Raw genomic sequence first — 23,122 nt, 5'->3', positions numbered from 1 at the left:
TTCAGAACATGTGCTTACATCTACAAGCAATCAAAGAAAATGTTTTATATAAGAATATTAATAATATACATTTTTTATATTAAAGTTTTTGAATGTGGCTTTTCTTGAAGAGCATTCGAAAATTCTGACATTGCGATATTTTGTTTTACCGCTATTTACAGTTGAAGTTGAATTATTTGCCCCCTTTGATTTTTGATTTTTTTTATATTTCCCAAATGATGTTTAACAGAGCAAGGAAATTTTCACAGTATGTCTGATAATATTTTTTTATTCTGGAGAAACTCTAATTTGTTTTATTTCAGCTAGAATAAAAGCAGTTTTTAATTTATTAAAAAACATTTTAGGGTCAATATTATTATATTATATTATATTATATTATATTATTTTTTCGATAGTTTACCGAAAAAACCATCATTATACCTATACTTGCCTAATTGCCCTAACCTAGAGTGCATTTCCCAAACAACGACGTAACTCATGACTGAACTATCATAGTACGATGCATCGTTTGGGAAAAGAACTATGTAGTGACGAGTCTTTCCCAAAACACGTAGTTTCTCTGTCACAGATCCATCATTTGAACCACGTTAGTTATAACGTAAAACGCCCATAAAATCTTAATAAAATGAGAGATTCATTCGTTGCTCTTTAATCAGAATGTGCAAGTCATACAGTGGAGAAATGGCTTAATAGATTGATATTGTGATTCTATTTCATTATAATAGCTATTAATTTTAATAAGCTGAACTGTTTGCTAATGTATTTGCTGCTAATGTATATATTTATTTTTCTTTTGTTAATTATAATTTTAAAACATATTTAAAAACCATTTAACTGTTTATTTACAATGAAACAGCTCCAAATGAACATATTTAGTAATTTGGGGATTTTTTAATAATTTTTTTTAAAATCCCCTTATTATGGTGGGCATATCCTTTATTTTCACATCCCAATGTTGACAGGTGTGATCAATCAGGCAGTGAAGATGGTTGATTTTTGAAGAAAAGGTACCCTAAACGCACCAATTTTGTTGTGGCATACAGTTCTCTGGAAAGGCTTGACCCAGACTACTGAAAAATTAAAAGTCCTTCCTTCCTTATTTCTCCATGCCAATATTACCCACTAAATTGTTCCAAAACCTTTTTAGCTTCCTCAAAGCAGTCTTTCATTCATCTAGTTTGATAGAAGAAGTCCTGAAGTTTATCAAAAGATCTTCTACAGTAAGTGAAGTAATTGGCACTAATTATTTAATAAAAATGTAAATAATACTACTTACCATCAGAAATACTTCTGTTTGATTCACATAGAAAATGCAGCACTTTCCTAATGGTTGTTTTCAATTCAAGGCTTTCAAAAGTCTCGATGAGAACCCGGTCAGGTGATCCAGCAATTTCACGCAGCTCAGACTTTTTAATCTCATTGCCAATCCCAATAACAGTTATTGCTATTTTCTTGTTTTTGAGATCAGCTAATGCATTCAAATCTTTCTCATCATTAGCTTCTCCATCTGTGATCAGCAGGAGATTCTGAGCCACTCCTCCTTCTATCCTGGACCCATTCTCTTTCGTAAAGTAGTATTTGATCAATTTCAGGGCATCCCACGTATTTGTGCCCTGCTTTCGTTGTTTAATGTTGTTTATGGCTTCCTCCACTTCTGCGAAACTAGTGTATGTGTTCAGATAAAACTGATGCAGGAGTATGTCGCTGAACTGGGCGACACCCACTCGCCATTTGTCCTTAGCAATGTCCAGCTCTTTCACAATGCCAATCATGGTTTGTTTGAGAATATCCCAACTTGGCGGCTTAATGGACTCTGATCCGTCAATAAGGAACACGAGGTCTGCTACTTCCATCTCACAGACTAGAGAAAAAAACAAAAAACAATAGACAAAATCAGTTTACATGAAGATAAAGCAGCAACATTAAAACAGTACCGTATATCATAAAGCGTCAAGCTGTTTTGAAGCAATTGTTTGGATGAGTAACCATGAAACACAAATGCTAGGCTTCGTTTGGGCAAAACATGAACTGGATTACACTGCCATATACACTATATTGTAGAGCTGTGAACCTACACTAGTCTCACGGTTCGGGTACAATTATCATGCCATCGATTCGGTTCAATTTGATATCTCAGTGCATCACAGTGCATTGACAATGCTTTCCATACACAGTTTTACATACACTTGTATTAAAATGTATGAATATATTTATATTTATATATTATTCGTAATACAATTTTGTCGTTTAATACAAACAGTCAGATATATAAACTGCAACTTTAAATAAAACGAGCATTTAGCAAATAATATAAACAAATATAAATATCCAGCTCAATTTCTGATCCTTGTCTAGTTCTCTTACACCTCTTTGATTGGTCACACCCTCAACAAAAGCGGTTGCGATTGACTCTTGCGCGCTGCGCTCTTCAGATAAGTGACACTGATAAGCGGCAGGGGCGATCTCACAGCTTATGCATGATAGACACGATGGAGAAAACTGCAGACACGTGCTCGTTTCTGTATCCAAAAGTAACGCTGTAAAACAGCCGAGAGGAGAAGAAAAGCCAACCCTGCAGGTCAAATGGGCCACTGTGTGTGTTTGTGTGTGTGTGTGTGTGTGTGTGTGTGTGTGTGTGTGAGAAAGAGAGAGAGACAGAGACAGAGCGAAAGCGAGAGAGAGAGAGAGAGAAATGGAGTAGGCTACTTTCAGTCTCTCGATCTCAGTGAAATAGGGGCTATTGTTGTATTTGTCAGTGAAAGACTGATCCAGCAAACACACACAGTGAAATTGTGCACAGTTTATGAGTTTTAAGTAGTTAAAGCGCTGTAAATACTCACGATTGCCTCCCTCGCGACAGAGCGCATATGAGGTTAATGACGTCAGTAATAACCGGTTATGATTATTACTGAACCGATACCGAATTGTCCTGCATCGCGGTGCACTGAAGAAACGATTAATTTTGACACCCCTACTATATTGGCAAAAGTTTACTGTACATGCACATGAAATTTAATGGCATCCCAATCTTAAAAGTATGGTTCACCCCCCCCCCAAAAAAACCTTCGCCATATCATAACTTACTCGCCCTTCACTTGTTCCACACATGTTTGAGTAGATTAAAATGCTACAGAATTTTTAAAATGCTGGAAATTCAGAACAATTGACTTTCATAGTATGTTTTTAGTGTGGAAGACTATGGTTACAGGTTTTCAGCTTGCTTCGATTTTGAAACTACTTGAGGGTGAGTAAATTGGGGGTAAATTTTGATTTATCAATTTAATTCATATGTTCTGCATGAAGTTGCCCACCCTTTCTAGCTACAAGAGCTTCAACTCCTCTGGGAATGCTTTCCACAAGTTTTAGAAGCGTGTTTACAGGAATTTTGACCATTCTTCTAGAAGCGCAATTGCATCAAGAGTTCCTTTCAACGAAAACTAAAGGGCCAAAGTCAACCCTGAAAACAAGCCCACGTCATAATCCCCACCTTCACCGAACTTTACGATTGGCACAATGCAGTCAGGCAAATATTGTTCTACTAACAACTGCCAAACCCACACTAGTCTATAGAACTGCCAGGTAACAAAGCATGAATCGTACCTCGAGAGAACATGTCTTTTTGATATAAAAAGACATACCTTTGATATAATTTTATCAGAAACTGACTCGACAGAGATCCTCATTTCTTACTGTCAAAAAATTTATCCACACTGTTTAAGGAAAATATGTTAGTATTTAAAGTAAAATGCTAAATGTATGCCGAATACAACAGAAATCTGAATATCTGCTGCATTTTTACTAAAACCTGCCTTTAGTCAAATAACTAATGTGTAAATTAAATTAGCAGCATTACAATTTCAGATGGCTATTCCTCAGTGCTGGCACAATGTGGTGAGAGATAGACTTACTTGGTTTGGTGAGATTGCAGAGCTCTTGGGTGATGATTTTCTGCAGTCCACGCAGACCCTGGTAAGTGCTAGCATAGTGCACTCTTCCATTCCCTCCAGCAATCTCTCTTAATTGTGCCACTTCTGCATCTTTAGTACCAATAGCAAAAAAATTAACTTGGGAACTTGCCAGAGATTGAGGCCATGTTTTCAGTCCATTTAAATCATTAACTTTCCCATCTGTAATTAGAAAGAGCACTTGAGGTACATTCTTTGCCCGCCGTCCTCCGTGCATTTCGGCAAAATAGGAGAGTGAATAGTTAAGCGCCCGGGCTGTGTTTCTGTTTCCTCCTAAAGGTCTGAGGCTTGAGATACCCCTCATAACATCAGCCTGACTCTTGTACTGTTGCAGGGTGAACTCTAATTGAGGGCTGTTGGAGTAGGTGATTGCACCAAATCGTACTCGTTTTTCACTGACAACAGATTTTCTTACAACATGCGTCATTAAATTGATCATCTCCTGGAGACCATCTATATTGGGCCATGCAGACGTATCCACAAGGAAGATGATGTCAATCAATTCTGGAGTCTTGCATTCTGAAATTATAGATAAGATCAAGGTTAAAAAAAGACATCTGTTAAATGTTGCATGTTTTAGAAAAAATTAACATTACAAACGCAGTTGTTTTGGCAAACCATGATGGTACAATTTCAAGAAAAGGAAAGCTACTCATTTTAAATGTGAGCACTTTTATTTTCCTCAAAACAAACAATTATGGGAGGAAAAATCATTTGTAACTTTATTTTTCTCTCTCAAGAGTTCACAATTAGGCCCAATCCCAAATCTATTTTTGTACCCCTACCCCTTGCCCTTTGCCCTGAAGGGCTTCAAAATTTACCCCTAAGAATTGGGACAGCACTACAACACCTGAGCAAGTCATTATATGTCATCACAATCTCTTACTTCATATGATATCGACAATCGCAACTGCTGTAGTTATTCTAGTTGCTTTATGTTTTGGTGTTTATCTTCAGGAAATCACTAAAGGCAATGATATCATGTCATCATAAAGATATAATGTGGCAATAAGCTCGTAACTGTACTGTAGATTTACACAGTGGCCATATTCATCTGTGTAAACACACAAAAACATTAACATTATAGCAGACACTGTAAAAAGCTCATGCCCAGCCACTAGACTTTTCTGACAGGGTATTCAAGTGTCATCGAGTGACAGAATGTTGTGAGACTGCTGTGCAGGAATTATGATTATGGATTATTGATAGTGAAATTGAGTTTTTATTTTGGCTTTTTTTTAAGCATATCTGTAAAACAAACGCAGTTATGAATATATTAAAACATGTGCCTCTTTGTTGTAAAAATTCATAATATTGACAAAAAAAATACTAATTTGTGGATCTTCTTACTTCTGGGTGCAGCCATGCTGCTGTTGTAGCTGGTGTAATCAGGGAAAATTTCTTACACCTTGGCTTTGAGTGTGGTCCTGAAAAATCTCAGTTTGAAGGGCTATCTAGCCCTTCCCCTTAGCCTTTAAGCTAAAAAGAATTGGAACACACCTAACCCTTCACGTGAACGTGCAAAACAAGGGGTAGGGGTAAGGGGAAGGGCTAAGGGGTAGAATTGGACCTTAGATATTGTTTGATGCTATTTGCAGGTTTAGCATGCTGCCCCTGGAGATAACCTTGGTCTCTTAGATATTAAGCACAGGGCTCCCCCTGGTCATTTAGCATAAAGGAGGTCTAAGATCAGGTCTCGAGAGCTACCCTGGAGTAGAAATGAAGTAGAAAAAGTGTAGGACATGATATATATGACATGATATACAGATGCCTTTTTATTATTGTAGAGAACTATATACCAAAGGGTATTGAAAACATAAACGTATCTTTAAATACAAAATAAATAGAGAGAGGTTGAGAGAGCTTGATCTGGAAATTTAAAAAGCCAGAATTCGAACTCAGGACATCTGAATCTAGCTGTAACCATTGGGCTTTTGAGCCAACCAGAATCTCTTTTAAAAATGTCAGATTTCACCTACCTGTGTTGCAGATCTTGAGAAGTACTTCACTGCTTAATTCTTTCAGGGAAGCAACTGCGTCTTCATAAAACACTTCTCCATGGGATCCAGCAATGGCAAGAATCTGAGATCTGTTGGCATGTCTCAGACCAATGGCATAAGTGTTGATGGAATTGTCTCTGAGGGCTTTAGCTGGCAGGGCTACATCATCCCTACTTTCTCCATCTGTAAAAGCTATCAAGAACTTTAAAGCACTGGATCGACCTCCTTTAGACTTGTCAAAAGACTGCAAAACTTGTGTGAGAGCTTTCCCAGTATATGTTTTACCCGTCACCTGTCTGATATTTCTAATTTCTTGTAATAATCTATCTTTATTATCAAATGCATTCAGGGAAAACTCCTCGTTTGGGTTTGTGCCATACTGAACTACTGCAACACGCTCCTTTTCCGATCCAATAGCAAACTTTTCTATAACATACTCCATTATATCTTTCATTTTTTCAAAGTCTTCAGCGCTAACACTATCAGACCCATCGATTAGGAAGACAACATCTGCCAAGAGGCCTTCACAACCTAAAAAACAAAAACAAAAAAAAAAACATGAAATTCAGCAATTGAAAAATCCTGTAACATTTTAGTTTGTATGTGTTCAAGGCATGAATATTGTTATATTCTACATGGCTTAAGAATAAAGTTTAATCAGACACAGACCCCATAGAGAATTCTAATAAATGGAAATATATGCAAATTGATACACAAGGTCATATTTGGTTTTCACATATCTAAAATTTGTCACATGTCCAACACGTTTCAAAATATTGGAAAAATGCCCATTTAATTATTTGTTTTTTAATCAATGGAATTACAAATAAAGGTTTTAAAAATCTCAACAAAAAAATCCAAACAAAATTAATTCTGTCAGAATATTGTCAAAACACCCCCAACTTTAATTATAATTTGTAATTAGATGGCAAACAGATGAAATTATATATATGTATATTTTTTTCATGTAAGGATGCTAGACTCCCGTGCAATCTGTCAGACAGTGCAATGGGTGCATCTTCTTGGCTCAGAAACATGTCTTCAACAAGTGGTGATATTTTCAACAGTACAGGCAGTGCGTAGACGAACACTCCCCACCACAAGACATACTGATCTGGTGCGATCAATTTTCACCAACAAGCAATCCAATCCACCTTTTGTCTGCTTTTTAGTCAGAATTTCACGAAAAAAACATGAAGCGATATAGCCTTTCAGTTCTTGTAAACCTTTCATTAAACTCTTATCTTCATTTAAAAACATAATTTTAATTTAAGCCGTACGCAGCTAAAATCAAATACGTTATCCGTGACCTTTAACACACATGACCCGCGAATTAATACATTTTTTATTTGACTTTAGGTCAATCCTAAATTTGTAACGATTGCAGAGAGACCACCTTAACATCATTGAAATCACATGTATGAAAGCATTTAGGCTTTGCTGTAAAATATAATGATGACTGAAGAAGTTGTGGTGGGTAAGTTGGAATGTGGTGGGTTTCTAAAGTTAATAAGGTGTTTTCTGTCACTAATTGTTTAACCTGTATTGATGCATTCAATGTAAGCTGCACGATTAATCATTAAAAATTTGAGATCTCAACACCCACACAACATAAATTATAAATTATGGTGATTTGCATATGTTTATTAATGCTTCTAATTGCTCCATTCAAATCTGAAAACGCAAAAATCAAGAAAGAGATTCTGTTTTTAGTGTTTAAAGTTAGTAAACAAGTAAAAACAGTGAAATAAGACAGAAGTACTGCATGGGATAACAGTTTATAGTTTAGATAAAACCACTAACGTTTATGTTAAAGATTGACAATGTTGTCATGTGGAAAACGACGTCAAAAATTTAAGTTGCAGGCAGCAATTACAATATTTAACCAGTAGGTGGCAACAACCAGCCATCAAAAATATGCCACTGAATAATTCTTCAAAAATGATCATCTAGCAATGAAACAAAGTTTTATGAGTGAATAACTGAATCATTTATTGAAAATGAGACTAAAAATAAATATGGGCTATAATGTTAGATTTCTACATTTAGCGTTATCAGCAACAGTAGTAGTAACAAATAGTTTTTTACAGTATTGAATTTTTTTCAATTTGTTTTTTTTAGCTGTGCAATCCTTTTCCAGTAACATCACACAAAGGCCTCTTCACCCTTCACCTCTGTGTATTACTCCGCCCACATACAGCTAGCAAAAAGCAGACACTACAGTTTTACAAATATTACTGCTGTTAGACAACAAAATGTACTTTTGAGGCTTTTTTAGTCAAGAATGTAGTTGTTTATATTGCAACTACGCAGTTTATTTGTAAGAATAGTGCCTATTTTAAAGTATTTACAATTTCTGATAGAGCTCGTCTTCGGCCATTAGCCTGTCATAGTGTAGTAGACCAAAGACGGTTGACGTTGTCTATCCAAAAGATGACCCCAGGACCGCATAATAAGCCCTTGCTTAGATTCAAACTGTTGTGTGTTTTCTTGAGCCCGAATAAGAAGTTGAAAACGGAAGCGTCATGGTTTTTAAGGTGGACAGGATAGAGTCAATAAGAAGCTGCGAATAAGAAGCTGGATTCTGGATGGAGTCTTTTTCTTTTCCTTTTTCCTATTCATTGTCACTGACTGGCATGTATGTAGTCAACAGCACTTGGGAGAAACGCATAAAGGCCAATAGGAAGAGTGAAATAGTTTATGTCTTATTTTTTTATTATTCCTTAAAGTCTCCGGTTAAATGCTGGGACACCTGGCACCTCTCACAATTCAGACGGCAACAGAGAAATACTGTAGACTGTAATAGACTGTTGGGAGATATCTCTGTAGACAGATGGCATTTCATGTCATGTTCAGCCTTACAATCTTAAAATGTGAGCAAAATCAGCTGTTTTGTCATCACTAGATATTACGCTATAGAGAATCATTCAAATACTAGCTCTAAAGTGAGATTGGTGAATTAGTAACGGCTTCTGCTGTTCTGACGTCAGCTGCAGATGTGAATGAATGGCGGAAGAAAGTTGTTACTAATACAAAAGGGTTTTACACTCTCCATGTTTGATTTTCTTTTTTATATACAAGGTTGTGCCATCGAACTGTTGTATAAACGCAATGTTAACTTGTAGCAGTGCGATATAGCTGTATATCAGCACTAGTGGGACGCTAAGTGCCAACGCATGCCTACCACCAGTGCTGATATACAGCCATATGGCACTGCTACTCATGTGATATTGCGTTTATACAACAGTTCGACATGTGATATATTGCTCATATATATATATATATATATATATATATATATATATATATATATATATATATATATATATATATATATATATACTCATATATATATATATATATATATTTATATATATATATATATATATATATATATATATATATATATATATATATATATATATATATATATATATATATATATGTAATCAGAATTCTGTGTAAACCGAATGCAATATATGTTGCATATACAGTATGATAGATATGTGAAATCCAACCAAGAATATCCATGTCATATATGTAATTTGCATATACTGCCATTTATCTAATTTCTATATGGGACATTTATTTACAATAACCATTTGTATAATTTTACCACCCTATCCAACAAAACAATCATGCATAAAAGCATAAACGCACAATTTCTCACCTTCAAAGGAACATATTTCTGTGAGGATGTCTTTCTTGATGTCTTTGAGAAAATCATAGTTTTTGACATAGAACGTTCTCTGTGGGCTGCCAGATATTAATTCAAGTTCGGGCACGGATGCATTTTTCACACCGATGGCATAAATGGAGACATTCTGTTCAGCTCTCAGATGTTTAGCAGGCACTTCAACCGGCTCTACAGTCCCGGTTGATTCGCCATCCGTGATCACAATCAGCAGCTCACGAGCCTTTTCCCCACGCGTTTGAACAGCTTCTCGAAACAGCGGTATCATCTGTCTGAGCCCCAGATCAGTTCTAGTCCCACCTCCGTACATTTCAAGGTCTTTAACTGCCTTTTCAACGTCAGATTTTGTGCTATAGTCGTGTAATCGGAAAACTGTGGTTGCCTTGCTTGCAAACTTCACCACTCCAATGCGAACGTGGTCTTTTCCGATCTGAAACACGTCAAGGCATTCCATGATGAATTTCTTCATGTCTTCAAAGTCTGGATATGATATACTTCCTGATTCATCTAGAAGGAAGTATATGTCGGCTTTTGCTGTTTGTTTACAACCTGTGAAACAAAAAGAATCCATTTTAACATGAATAATCTTAATGTTTCCATCAAAAATGTGCACTAGTATTTTTAAAAAATGGTGTGCAAACCTTCTAAAACAGCACCGAGTGAGAATTTAGGTATGATGGCATCACTGATTTCATTGCATAGAGTTTTGGTTAATATGCCAGCAAGCGAATTGAGCTGATCAAAGTTTTCCACATTGAGCACAAACTTCTTGGGCGGGTAGGATGCAATCTCTCTCAAGTCGTCCTCTTTGGTATCTTTAATACCAAGTGCAAATATGGACACTCCTGATCTTCGTAATTCTGCTGCAGCGCTGGCAGCATCGTCGGTGGACTTTCCATCAGTGATAACAACAGCAACCTGCTGGACATACTTGTCTCTTCTGCTGCCCCGTGCTTTGGTGAACACATGCTCTTTGGCAAACCTGAGAGCAGCCCCGGTGTATGTTTTTCCACGACCATATGGCAGGGTGTTGATGTAGCGAAGGATGTCGTTTTTATTACTGAAGGTGTTCAGGTACACATCAGCACGAGGGAAGTCGCTATAGAGGATCACAGCGATCTGTATTTTGTCTTTGCCAACGTCGAGACGTCCGATTGTGTTTTCAAGAAAGTCGCGTACAAGTTGGAAATTTCTGGATTTGATACTGCTGGACTGATCAACAATAAAAGCAATATCTGCCACCACGTCAAACTCGCAGTCTGTCAAAAAGACAAAAGCAGTTTACAAAACGTATGCTCCACACATCTACTGACATTGTAAATCCTGGGGAAAAACTTTAAAGGCACAATATGACAAGATATTTTTATTAATATGGTCCCAAAAACCCTAGAGCAAAGAGTACGTTTACATGAACACAAAAAGGCCCAATCCCAATTCTACATTTGTACCCCTACCCTATCCCCTTGGCCCTTAAAACAGAGTATAAAGGGGAAGGGCTTCAAAAATTACCCCTTAGAAATGGGACAGCACTACAACACCTGCACACGTCATCATGATCTCATGCTTCATATGAGATCAGACGATGGTGATTGCTGTAGTTATTCCACTTGCTTTATTTTTTGGTACTTGATTTCAGGAGATCACTGAAGGCAATGTTATCATGACGATCTAACGTAGCAATAACAATGTAACAGTACTGTGCATTTACACAGTGGCCATATTCATCTATGTTTAACACACCAAAAACAACATTAGCATTATAGCAGACACTGTAAAAAGCCCATTCTTAGCCACACACAACGTTACAAATAAACTGCAGTTCAACTTTTGTTAAAATACCCCTAACTTTAATTATAATTTGCAATTAGATGGCAAATAGATGAAATTATATAGGTGTATACGTATTCCATCTGTGGATGCCAGACTGTCATGTAATCTGTCAGACAGTGCGATGTGTTTTCACGAACAAGCAATCCACCTTTTGTCCAGTTTCTAGTCAGAAATTGACGAAAAAAATGTGAAGCGAAATAGCCTTTCAGTTCTCACAAACCAGGGTTCAACGCTAAGTATTTTTACTACTGGCCCGATCTGACCAGTGGATCAGATTTTTACTTGCCCTGCTAATACTTTCACTGGTCCTTCCAAAAAAAAGTTAATAGATATTTCTTGACCACATTTTTTTTTTAAAAAGTGTCAAAATGTTTGTAAATCTTGAATTTAAATATTTTTTAAAAAGTTAATAAATGTATAATGAGCAAAATTCAAAGTGTTTAGCAAACAAAAGTAGCAAAATATGCAGGTATTTTATTGCAAACAAAAGATGGCTGACCTGCCAAATTGACGGCAAACTGTAAAAAACATCTTAATTTTATTTTGTCATGGTGTACTCTCGTAAATGCCTGCTTCCAAGACGTTAAAAACAATTGTTTTCCTTTTGCATCATCACTTGATGTTGCTGCCATGTTGTTGTCTCTTCGCTGTACTGGTTGTTACGGAAAAATAACATGCTCACTACATCCAATCAGATAAGAGGAACCGAGAAGGTAGCATTTGAAGGCTTAAAAACACAAACTGTTTCTCAATTCTGACTGTATTTGCACGCAATTGACAAATGGTCACAGGCAAATTAAACTTTAGTGACAGTGCATCAGTGGCTCGATCGGGCTAGTAACGATCCTGTCTACTGTCCCGAACATCTCACACACTGGCCCCGGGCCATCGGGCAGTCCTTAATGTTGAGCCCCGCAAACCTTTGATCAAACTCTTATCTTCATTAGAAAACACCATTTTTACTTAAGCCTTACGCAGCTTAAAATCAAATACGTTATCATTACGCCATCACCAAGGAGAGTAAATGAAGAATTAGTATAATGCACAGATTGCGCTGGTATTCCTGTACAAAATGTAGTCCTTCTTATTCCTGTAGTATAATAAATCTCATCTTTGTATGACACATTATTGGAGGGGTTTGAGACATGGTGTATATATATATTACGGACCGTTAATCTGTTTATTTACACTGAAACAGCTCCATATGAACATATTTAGTTATTTTAAAGTGATCTATTTGCACACATAGTGTGAGAAATAAACTGCAGTTGAACTTAGCAGAACTGGCCCGATCAGGCCAGCAACCCCTTCAGTCCCGAGCATCTCTCACACTGGCCCCGGGTCATCGGGCAGTTCCTTAGTGTCGAGCCCTAATTTGCCTATTACATAATTGGAATACACTGACACAGCCTGCTTAAGGGGCAATCATGCCAGGTTCTGAAACAAACGACTTTGTATGAAAGCACTCTCAGTCAGAAAGTCATCAAACTATGCCTTTGATGGTTGTGAATATCCCCACTCTAGTGGCAAAAAATACATACTGTGCCTTTAACAGAACACATTATATAGAAAGAACAAATAAAAAGCATTCACTCACCCTTCGAGACAGCAACATCTTCCCATGTGTCAACGGCAACTTTGATTTTTTGCTGCACAAGTGGAATGTTACCTACTAACTTGTAGTTGTGTGATTGACTAGCGATGTCCTTCATCTCATAAGCATCAGCTCTGTTTAAGCCAGCAGCAAAAACTGTCACTGCATCTTTTTTGATTTTCCGAGACGCTTGGATGACACCATCGGCAGATTCTCCTGCTGCAATGACTAACAGAAACTGCTTATAACCTTCAGCAGCACGACTTCCAGCATCGCGATTGAAGAAATTTGAACGAGCATGTTCAATGGCATGGCCAATTCTACGCTCCCCTGTAGGAGTCAGCTGCAGGTTGCGAATAGATGTGCTCATCTCATTTCTGGTACGATGTGTATTGAGCAGAAACTCTTCTTTGACGTTTTCACTGAACTGAGCTAGGCCGACACGATTGCCATTTATTCCCACGTTGAGTTGGCCGATCAGTTTTTGGAGGAAATTCTTTATTATTGACAGCTCCTGTTTTGATGCTGAACTGTCAACCAATATGAAGAGGTCAGCAAATTTTGGCAGAAAAGCTGAAGAGAATGGAAACATTGGAATAAAATTATTTGCGTCTAATCAGTACATTATTCCACACATGTTCACTGCATGATGGGACCAAGGTAAGAAAAGTACTTATTTCTTTGTAGGGTTTTGCAATACATTTACATTTAGTCATTTAGCAGATGCTTTTATCCAAAGCGACTTACAAATGAGGACAAGGAAGCAATTTACACAACTATAAGAGCAACAATGAATAAGTGCTGTAGGCAAGTTTTAGATCTGTAAAGTCTAAGAAGAAAAGTATTAGCCAATTTTTTAATAAATTTTTTTATTTTTTATTTTTTGAGTACAGTTAGTGGTATATCCAGAGAGGCAATTGCAGATTAGGAAGCGAAGTGGAAACTAAATAGTTGAGTTTTTAGTCGTTTCTTGAAGACAGCAAGTGACTCTGCAGTTCTGATGCAGTTAGGGAGTTCATTCCACTAATTGGGCAGATTGAACGCGAGCGTTCGGGAAAGTGATTTCTTCCCTCTTTGGGATGGAACCACGAGGCAACGTTCATTCACAGAACGCAAGTTTCTGGAGGGCACATAGATCTGCAGAAGTGAGAGCAGATAAGAAGGAGCAAACCCAGAAGTTGCTTTGTAAGCAAACATCAGAGCTTCGAATTTGATGTGAGCAGCAACTGGCAGCCAGTGCAAACGGATGAGCAGCGGAGTGACATGTGCTCTTTTAGGTTCATTAAAGACTGCTCGGGGTGTGTATATACATACATACACACACACACACACACACATGCACACACACATGCACACACACATGCACACACACATGCACACACACACACACACACACACACACACGCACACGCACGCACACGCACACGCACACACACATACATACATATATATATATATATATATATATATATATATATATATATATATATATATATACATACATATATATACAGGGCTCGAAATTGCGACCATTTTGGTCGCATATGCGCCCGAAAATTAATCTATGCGACCTCATAATATATCTGGGAGCATTAGTGCGACTGCAGATAATGGTTGTAGTGCGACCTGTTTTGGTTCTTTCTAAAAACGTGCTGAATCGCTCTTCCCTGCCGCTATATTGGTTCATATTAGCTGTCATTCACTCAAGGTATTCCGCTGTCAGATGACAGGGAAGGAGCTTTTATGACCACAGGAAATGCAAACGGCTGAAGAGTAAAAACTTAAAGCACACAAGTTTGAAAACCCCACCTAAAGTTGAGGCGCAGATGAAAGCGATCATGACACGTCACGTGGTGAATAATGATCCGCCAGCTGAGATCAATCGAGTACGCGCTTCTTGGAGAAGGTGCCCGAATCTCCATGCGTCGCATTCACTGCGTGTTCAGCGCAAATGTCCGCTAAAAGTCAAATCTAATACTGCATCATCGCCAAAGAAGCTCGCCTTTACTAAGTTTACACTGAAACTGCGGCTCATAACAAAGACCGGATTTGCGCCGATGGTTAGCGCAATAATCTTGCGCTGCCTACTTATTAATTGGGTCGGCTGACTCGCCTGCTTTCCACAAACACAGAAAAATGAAGATCAGCTCAGACTGAACCTTTAAATTGACACAAACTGAAACCAAAACTTTTAAAGAGTGATAGAAGTGAGACTTTACTTACTTTCTTTTGTCTGTTCTTTTTTGAGTTGTATATTATTTTTTTATTTATTTACTGATGACTGCTTTACAGCTTTCATCATTGAATTGAATGATTTATTATAATCTTTTGTTTGTTTTGTATCAGAAATATTATTTATTAAATTGACATGCATATAAAAACAGCAGTACAAAATAAATATTTCTTACTGCAATGCTTCATTTTTGTTTGATGCAAACTATACAATTATTTTTCATAAAGTAACAGACTTTTAATAGCAGATAACCTACATTCATGCACATTCAAGGCAGCATCATAATGAGAAATGGAATTCATTGTTACTATTATTGTCATTTTCATCATCATTAATATTCTATGGCCTAATTATTAGACATTCATTTTGGAATTATTGCACACAAATATCAATGTCTTCGCAGCTTTAGTTAGATAGTTGTTTCTGGTTTTTGTTAGTCCTATTAATATTGTTTTAAAATACAATAAATCCCTTAAAAAACAATTTGCAGCTGTGCTCATTCATTTTTGGTGGGTGCTCCTAAATTTTTTTCTGGTGCTCCTAAAAAATTTTTGGTGCTCCTAAATATTTGAGGTTGGGAGCACCGGTGCTACCAAGTAAAAAAGTTAATTTCGAGCCCTGTATATATATATATATATATATATATATATATATATATATATATATATATATATATATATGCATACACACACACATTGTAAATTCTTAGCTTTTATTTTAATATTGAACAGTTATTAAACATTGAAACAAAACAATCACTGAGTATATACCCAAGCAGACCAAATAAAATCTCTTACCTTCTGACTGCGCTGTCACAGTCAGGCAAACTTTGCTCCGAAGACTTTCTTTTAGCCCCTGCAGTTCCTGGTAATTGTTGATACTGAATAAGAACTCTTCATGTGGGATATTAGCAATGGCCCGCAGTTTTTCCATGTTTCCCTTTCCCACTCTGATGACGAAGAGGGAAACTCCTGTGTTTCGTAGTCTCTGGGCAGGCTCCTCAACATCATCTCTCGATTCCCCATCTGTGATGACTATGGCAATGCCAGGAACATTCGGTCTGGCCAGGCTAAAGTAATTTTCACGGATGAAAGTCAGCGCCTGACCCGTTTGGGTGCCTCCTTTGCGGTAGATGAGATTGTTCAACTTTTGGTGTAGATCTTTCTTATCTGCATAGTCACCGAGCAGGAACTCTTGGTACGGTCGGTCACTGAACTGGGCGAGTCCTAACCTCACCAGGTCAGGTCTGAGGTTAAATCTATCCACGAAAGCATGAAGGAACTTCTTCACTTCTTCAAAATCGTTGTCTCCAATGCTACCAGATGAGTCCACAAGGAGCACAATATCTGCCTGAGCAGTGTCAATGCACCCTGAAACAAGTGAAGGAGTTTTAATTAAAACGTTGACCATTTAATGTTTCTCTTAATTTGGGAATTTGTAAAAGTGAAGTGATGGAAACTCATAGGTATAGCTTAAAGAATGTTACAAAAATGACATTTCGGTCATCATTATGGATGGTTACCGAAACTCGGTACTTTATTGGGACTGGTGCATAATTATAAGACTGAAGTATCGATAAGCTCTGATGTTAACGGTTCCGCTATCAGTACTGGAGAATTATTGCTAAATAAATCTAAAGTAGAGCAATTTAATTGACCAACCTTTTCTAATTTGCGATTTTTGTTTTTTGTCTGCTCTATTGACAATCTCACGTAAGAAATGTTCGTCTTGTTCCGTCGTACAACTCACTCGCACCAAACGCACACACAACACGAGACTTACGCGCACACACAGCTCATAAGTTTGAGCTTACTCACTCAGATCTTTAAGATCAAATAAACTAGAAATTCCAAATTCAGTCAAAGCAGGGTGAATTGGCTTTCAGCCACTACGCTCCTCGCTGCTGGATTCAGCTTCCAGAAATGATCAGATGTGCTCCAACATTAGGCACAATTAAATCAAGACTGAAAACACATCTGTTTAACTTTGCCTTCACTGAATGAGCGCTGTGCTACGTCCGACAGATCGCACTATTATGTCTTTCTTTTATTCTTTTATAACCTGTTTTAACCAGACTGATCTCACGAGAAAACGTAAGTATTTTACGTTTTGGCAGTATAGTGGCTAATTCAGTTCAGTCGTAAGAAATTATACGATTTTAAAAAGGAGGCATGGCACCTAACCCCACCCCTAAACCCAACCGTCATTGGGGGATGAGCAAATCATACTAAAATGTACGAATTAGATCGTACGAATTAGCCACTAAATGAAAAAGTTACGAATTGCCGTGAGATTGTGTTGGTTTTAACACATTTGAATGTTTTTATCCGTTTTTAATCATTTTATCGTTTGTTTGTTTTTATTTTCTTATATTTGTCTTTTTTATTCTTGTTTATTTAAAGCACTTTGAATTGCCACTATGTATGAAATGTGCTATATAAATAAAAAAATTAAAAAATAAAATAAACTTGCCTTGCCTTAATAGAGATATGATGGCGGAGAGAACCAAATGATCAAGAGAATAGTTGTATTTTCTGAGTGGACACTGACAGTGCTCGTTGCAACAAATACAATAAGTTGTAAAAGCGGAAACAAAAGCAAGGTGGCCAAGCCTCTTTCAAATTTCAAATTGTCATTAACTGCAGACAGACAAATGCAAAGTTTTCTACTACCTAGCTACTAATAGTACATCCCTTACATCCTCAGGTGCATACAGTACAGTATGCTAGCAGTCAATCACATGAGGTCTCTCTAAGTTAGAATAATATTAATAGTTTAATTAGCGCACACATTCAGTTACATTGAAAACAGATTTTTTTTCAGCAACCTAAAAATGCCTTTACCTCATATCATATATTTACAAATAGAAGAATAATAATAAACAATACTTATTAGGAAATTATAAAAAAAAAAAACTTATTTTTTCATTGCAAGAGGCTCCAAAACTGTATTACTTTTTTAATAATAAGCCCAGTAAACTCCTGTGAATGTGCTGATGATAAAACATAATCATTAGCTACAGCTGATTGTTTTAGTGCCTTTTGCAACTCAAAGAGGGTAATTTTAAATACAGGGAGCATAATAAGCCAAGAAAGGTCCCAAGTTCTGCCAGAAAATGCAAACTTGTTGATTTTTTTCCTCCAGAAAAATGGTTTAAAACTGATATCCATTTGCAGCCTACCTGTATGTTCCAACTGTGTTCCTTCAAAACCATCGTATATTCTTTTACAGCCAAATATTTACTATTTTCTTTTACAAAAATGTTTTTCATCCTATTTTACATTACATAATACTAAAATTAACACTAAAGCACTAAAACACTAAAGTGTTGTTACTTTTGTTCAGTTTTTCCAAAGAGACCTCTATCTCACTCATGACTTGTCCTCTCAAGTGGTGGAAAGACAATGCACAGCGTTACCCACTGCGGTCAACCTGGGCCAAGTCATATCTCTGTCCCAGAAACCTCAGTCCCAAATGAGAGGTTTTTTTATCTGTTGCAGGGGACATGCCCAGAGATCTCAGCTTTTACCAGATTATAGTTATATGATAATTTTCCTTAAAAAACCCATCTCTAGCTAAGTGAGTGCGTGATTAAATGTTGAATGTGATGAGTTTTCAACAATACTAAATTGAAACTTTATTTTTTTTACATGGTTTTAAAGTTTTTTGTTATTAAAATTGAAAAATTTAAGTTCCTGGTTCGAAACTTACAAATAGATGGCTAATTTGTATGTCATTGATATGTTCAGTGCTAAGGTAAATAAACACTTTTGGCACTTTTTTCGAGTCTTTTCATTAGTTTTATTTTTCCTGTAAATTATTCAATAAATACCGTACTGTGCCATTCATACCGAGGTATTATCGTACAGTGAAATTCTGATACCGTTACATCCCTAATATATATACATATATATTTGAGTCCTGATCGGGAGAAAAAGTTCGATAGAGTTTTAAACCGTGTGATTTGGCCTGATTTCCGATCAAGTGATTGGATCTGTACATCCAACATTACAAAGTGGTAAATGATTTACCGTTCCAGCTGTTTTTGAAATGTGTTGCAAGAACCAAAAGTGAATTGTGTCTATTATGAAAAAATAAAAATCATGAGAATCACATAAAAAATTGTGTGCTGTTGTTTTGTCTGCAATGTAATACAAGTCAAAGAAAACTTGGAAATCACTACTTTTTATTTTTGTTTTTGCATTTTCCATACTGTCTCAACATTTTCTGATTTGGGGATTGTATTAATAAAAGTCTTTTTACATTATTATAAAAAAAATAAAAAAATTCTAACTTAGGGTGCTTTCACACCTGTGAATCGATTCAGTTGTTCTGAAACAGAGATTACAATTGTTACATTGTTGCTCTTTGCTCTTGGAGCGGTTCGCTTTCACACTGCAAAGTTTCTAATCGGACCAAAAGAGCTAAAACGCGTCACGTGCGAGTAAACTCTCCTCACATTGGTCAGGGTGTCAGGGTTTATTTTGCAGCGTCCCGCTCAGCTGTCAGGAGAGGTGGTGGTTTGGTGGTGATTGACAGGGTGCGCGCGCGCCGTGTCTGAGGAGAGATGCGGTGGGGAGGGGTGAGAAGGGTGCGCGACGATGCCTATTTGAGGACCGGGAGGGAGACGCGAGATTACCGGGAGATCATCACTCATTTGCGGGCTTCCGGAGACTCGCGAAACTTCCCGCCATACTCATAATTCTCTCTTCATATAGCCGTAAGCCTATTACATATCCATAAAACACTGTGATGTAACCGCGCTCGGATCAGATCGCTTTCTCACTGCAATCGAACCGCTCCAGGGTTCGTTTCAATCGAGCCGAGACCACCTCATTCAAGCGATCTCGGAGCGATTACTTTGGCGTGGAACAGAGCGCGATTGCCCTGTTCACATATGCCAATCGAACCGCGCTAACTGAGCAAACGAGACACGTTCCGAAACAAAAGTGTAGGTGTGAAAGCACCCTAAGGTTAAACATTGTCCATAATGTAATTCAAAAGCATAAATAAATTGAAAAATATTAATTACAAAATATGGAAAACTGTTAAATTATGTTTTTTTTTCTTACAGTGTACCATGTGAGCTCAACTGACACTCTTCACTCTCATTAACTATTCCTTGTCAAATTCACAACTCATTTAAATAATGTTACAATCTTCTCAATGTTTGCCACATGACTTACCCACATCTGAACACCACAAATTTCCAATAAACATGGCACTATTTTGTGTAAATGACTAGTATGTAAATTGTTACCTCGTGTTGTCTCGATGACATCCTTAACAGAAGTGCACAGCTCCCGGACTACACTCTGAGAGATTCCTTGCAGAGCTGCAAAGTCGGACACGCTGTAGACGTACTGATCATACGGCTCGTTCGCAATCTGCCTGAGCAATCTCACATCAGCGTCTTTGATCCCTATGGCAAATATTTTGATTCCCCTTTGCCTCAGCTCCTGCGCCTGTAAATCAACCTCATCTTGAGAATCTCCATCTGTGATAACAATGGCAATCTGAGGAACGTTCTGCTGCGCTCGACTTCCGGCCTCTTCAATAAAGTGCTGTTTCAGGATGAACTCCAAACCCTGGCCTGTATGCGTCCCGCCGGTTTTATAACGCAGATTTCGGATGTAGTCCAGAATTTCCTCTTTGTTCTGGTAAGTGTTGAGCGAGAACTCTGTACGTGGTGTGTCACTGTATTGGACCAAACCGATTCGGACTTTATCAGGAGCGACTTCAAAGTTCTCCACTAGTGAGGAGAGGAATTGGCGGATTTGTTGGAAATTGTCCAGGCCGATACTGGCAGAGCCGTCCACCAGGAATACAATGTCAGCCACCTGTTTACAAACTGAGAAAGAAAGAAAAATATTAACTTGTTCAAGAAAAAGCTAAGTTTACAGTATTTACTAAGAAAATGTTTTTCCTACCCTGTGTCTGGCCATTGCTGTCAAGAAAGCATAATGACAGAACAAGGATCCCAAGGAACCCCCACTCCTTCCCCATGCTTGAGTTCCTTGTTCTCTGGAATTAAAATAAAAAAGATAAGTGGCTAAAAGTGTATGCATTAGCAAAACATAACTCAAGAGTTCCCACTTAGATATGCTTAGCGTTTATAGCAGGTTTGGCATGCCTTGGAGAGAACCATAAGCTCGGAGATGCTTGAGGCCAAGGCTCCCACAAAGTCAACAAGCATATAAGGCCGCATTCACACTGCGCTGTTCAAGTGACTCAATTTAGATTTTTTTCTCCCATGTGGCGCAGATCGGACATGGCATGTGTATGTAAGCAGGAAAAAAAAAATCACATGGATTCCGATTTGCTCACAGCAGATTCAGGCCTTCATGTGTGGAAATTTATCCGATAGAGTCGGATCTGTGCCCACGTGTTTACAGTGTAAGCAAGTAGATCTGATTTTTACTTGTCAATGAGAGAGAGATAGAGAGAGAGAGAGAGAGAGAGAGAGAGAGAGTGAGAGAATAACATCTACCACATAACCATAAACTAATATAAAACAGTTGCATAAATCACGCCATGGACATTACATTAAGATACCTACTGGTTTAAAACGTGCAAGAATAAAAGTAGATGGCCAAATGAGAACTTTTCTGTCATATACTATAGTGAAACAACAACTTGTCAATAAATTAAAGACAGTAAACAGATTACATACAGGAATAGAGAAAAGAGCGCTCTTTAATTATCAGCTGTTAGTCAGCTCCCGCTCTTTTTTTTTCTCCTGGTCATCGCACCTTTGCCGTGTGCTGTGTAAATGCAGACGATCGGATACGAGTCACTTTAAAAGATTATGTAAGCAGGTCAGTAAAAAAATCAGATACAGTCACAAAATCGGAATTGACCATCAAGATCTGCAGTGTAAATGCAGCCATGGTTAACTATATGTGATAAATACCCACCAACCCGATTTCAGCTTTGGCTGGTTAGACAGACACCTCCACAAGCCACTTTGGCTGGTTAAAAATAATTTTTAAATTGTGGTTTTCTTAAAAGCAGGGTTCGACTAAAAGAATGACCCAATATGCGTGCAAATGTGATCTTAGAATCGAGAAACACCACGACTTACAAAAAAAATTGCATTCGCGCGAGCAGAAAAAAGCAGATGAATAACGAATGAGAGGATAAACAGTCGCGCTAACAGCTGATGTGATGCGCGCGACTATTGTTCCTTCCTTGAAGCAACCGTGCCTGGAACGCAACTGTGATCGGATTTCTTTCAAATAGTCCGGGCAGGCAAAAAAATAATGCTAATGCACACACAGACACAGTCTTGCTGCTTTCAAGAGCTCCAAATGTGGCTTTTTGTAAGCAGCACCGGTTGCTTTCGCTTTGAACAGATTATTAATTGGTCTTAACCGTCTGATCATTCTTCCATTGTCACACAGTATATGTTTTTCACCTGCTTTCTTTTGCTTATGGTTATTTTTGTTTATATGGTTTAATTATTATTTTTTTACAACAAAATTGCTTTAATATGAGATTAACTCTCTATTTATGTGTAGTTAACTGATAATCTGAGAAACCTTTAGCCAGGACAGATTACTGTGCATATTTTTGATACATGACAATAATTATTTGTAAAAGTCAATTGTTTTTCTTTGTTTTTTTTTTTAAAGAAATGTTTTGCTAAATAAAAAGTATAATATACATTTATATTTAGCTTGTTTTGACACATTTAAAATTTGTGGCTAAGAAATCATTTTTGTTTGGTGTGGTCAGAGATAAATTAGGTAAATCCTTAATTTTGAGCTCTGAAAAGTCATGTGAAATAGAAACTAATTGCAGTAT

The 23,122-nt window shown here is 37.3% G+C and overlaps 1 protein-coding gene across 4 annotated transcripts in view; it reads right to left on the bottom strand.

The window, feature by feature from the left end:
* Window positions 1-23,122, bottom strand: part of LOC100535278 (collagen alpha-6(VI) chain) — an 81,164-nt gene that overhangs the window by 50,420 nt on the left and 7,622 nt on the right. For all 4 annotated transcript variants that reach the window (XM_073920297.1, XM_073920298.1, XM_073920299.1 and 1 more), the window contains 9 exons: window positions 21,247-21,340; window positions 20,577-21,167; window positions 16,114-16,686; window positions 13,087-13,656; window positions 10,301-10,918; window positions 9,636-10,208; window positions 5,945-6,496; window positions 3,909-4,484; window positions 1,277-1,861 (listed from right to left, as the gene is read on the bottom strand). In XM_073920297.1, coding sequence (XP_073776398.1) covers window positions 1,277-1,861; window positions 3,909-4,484; window positions 5,945-6,496; window positions 9,636-10,208; window positions 10,301-10,918; window positions 13,087-13,656; window positions 16,114-16,686; window positions 20,577-21,167; window positions 21,247-21,340 — 4,732 coding nt within the window. The remainder of the gene's footprint in view (window positions 1-1,276; window positions 1,862-3,908; window positions 4,485-5,944; window positions 6,497-9,635; window positions 10,209-10,300; window positions 10,919-13,086; window positions 13,657-16,113; window positions 16,687-20,576; window positions 21,168-21,246; window positions 21,341-23,122) is intronic.

Source organism: Danio rerio, chromosome 13, assembly GCF_049306965.1.
Source record: "Danio rerio strain Tuebingen ecotype United States chromosome 13, GRCz12tu, whole genome shotgun sequence".
In the NCBI taxonomy this organism is placed as follows: Eukaryota; Metazoa; Chordata; class Actinopteri; order Cypriniformes; family Danionidae; genus Danio; species Danio rerio.
The sequence above is the reverse complement of the archived record's forward strand: the minus strand, read 5'-3'. Positions and strand labels throughout refer to the sequence as shown.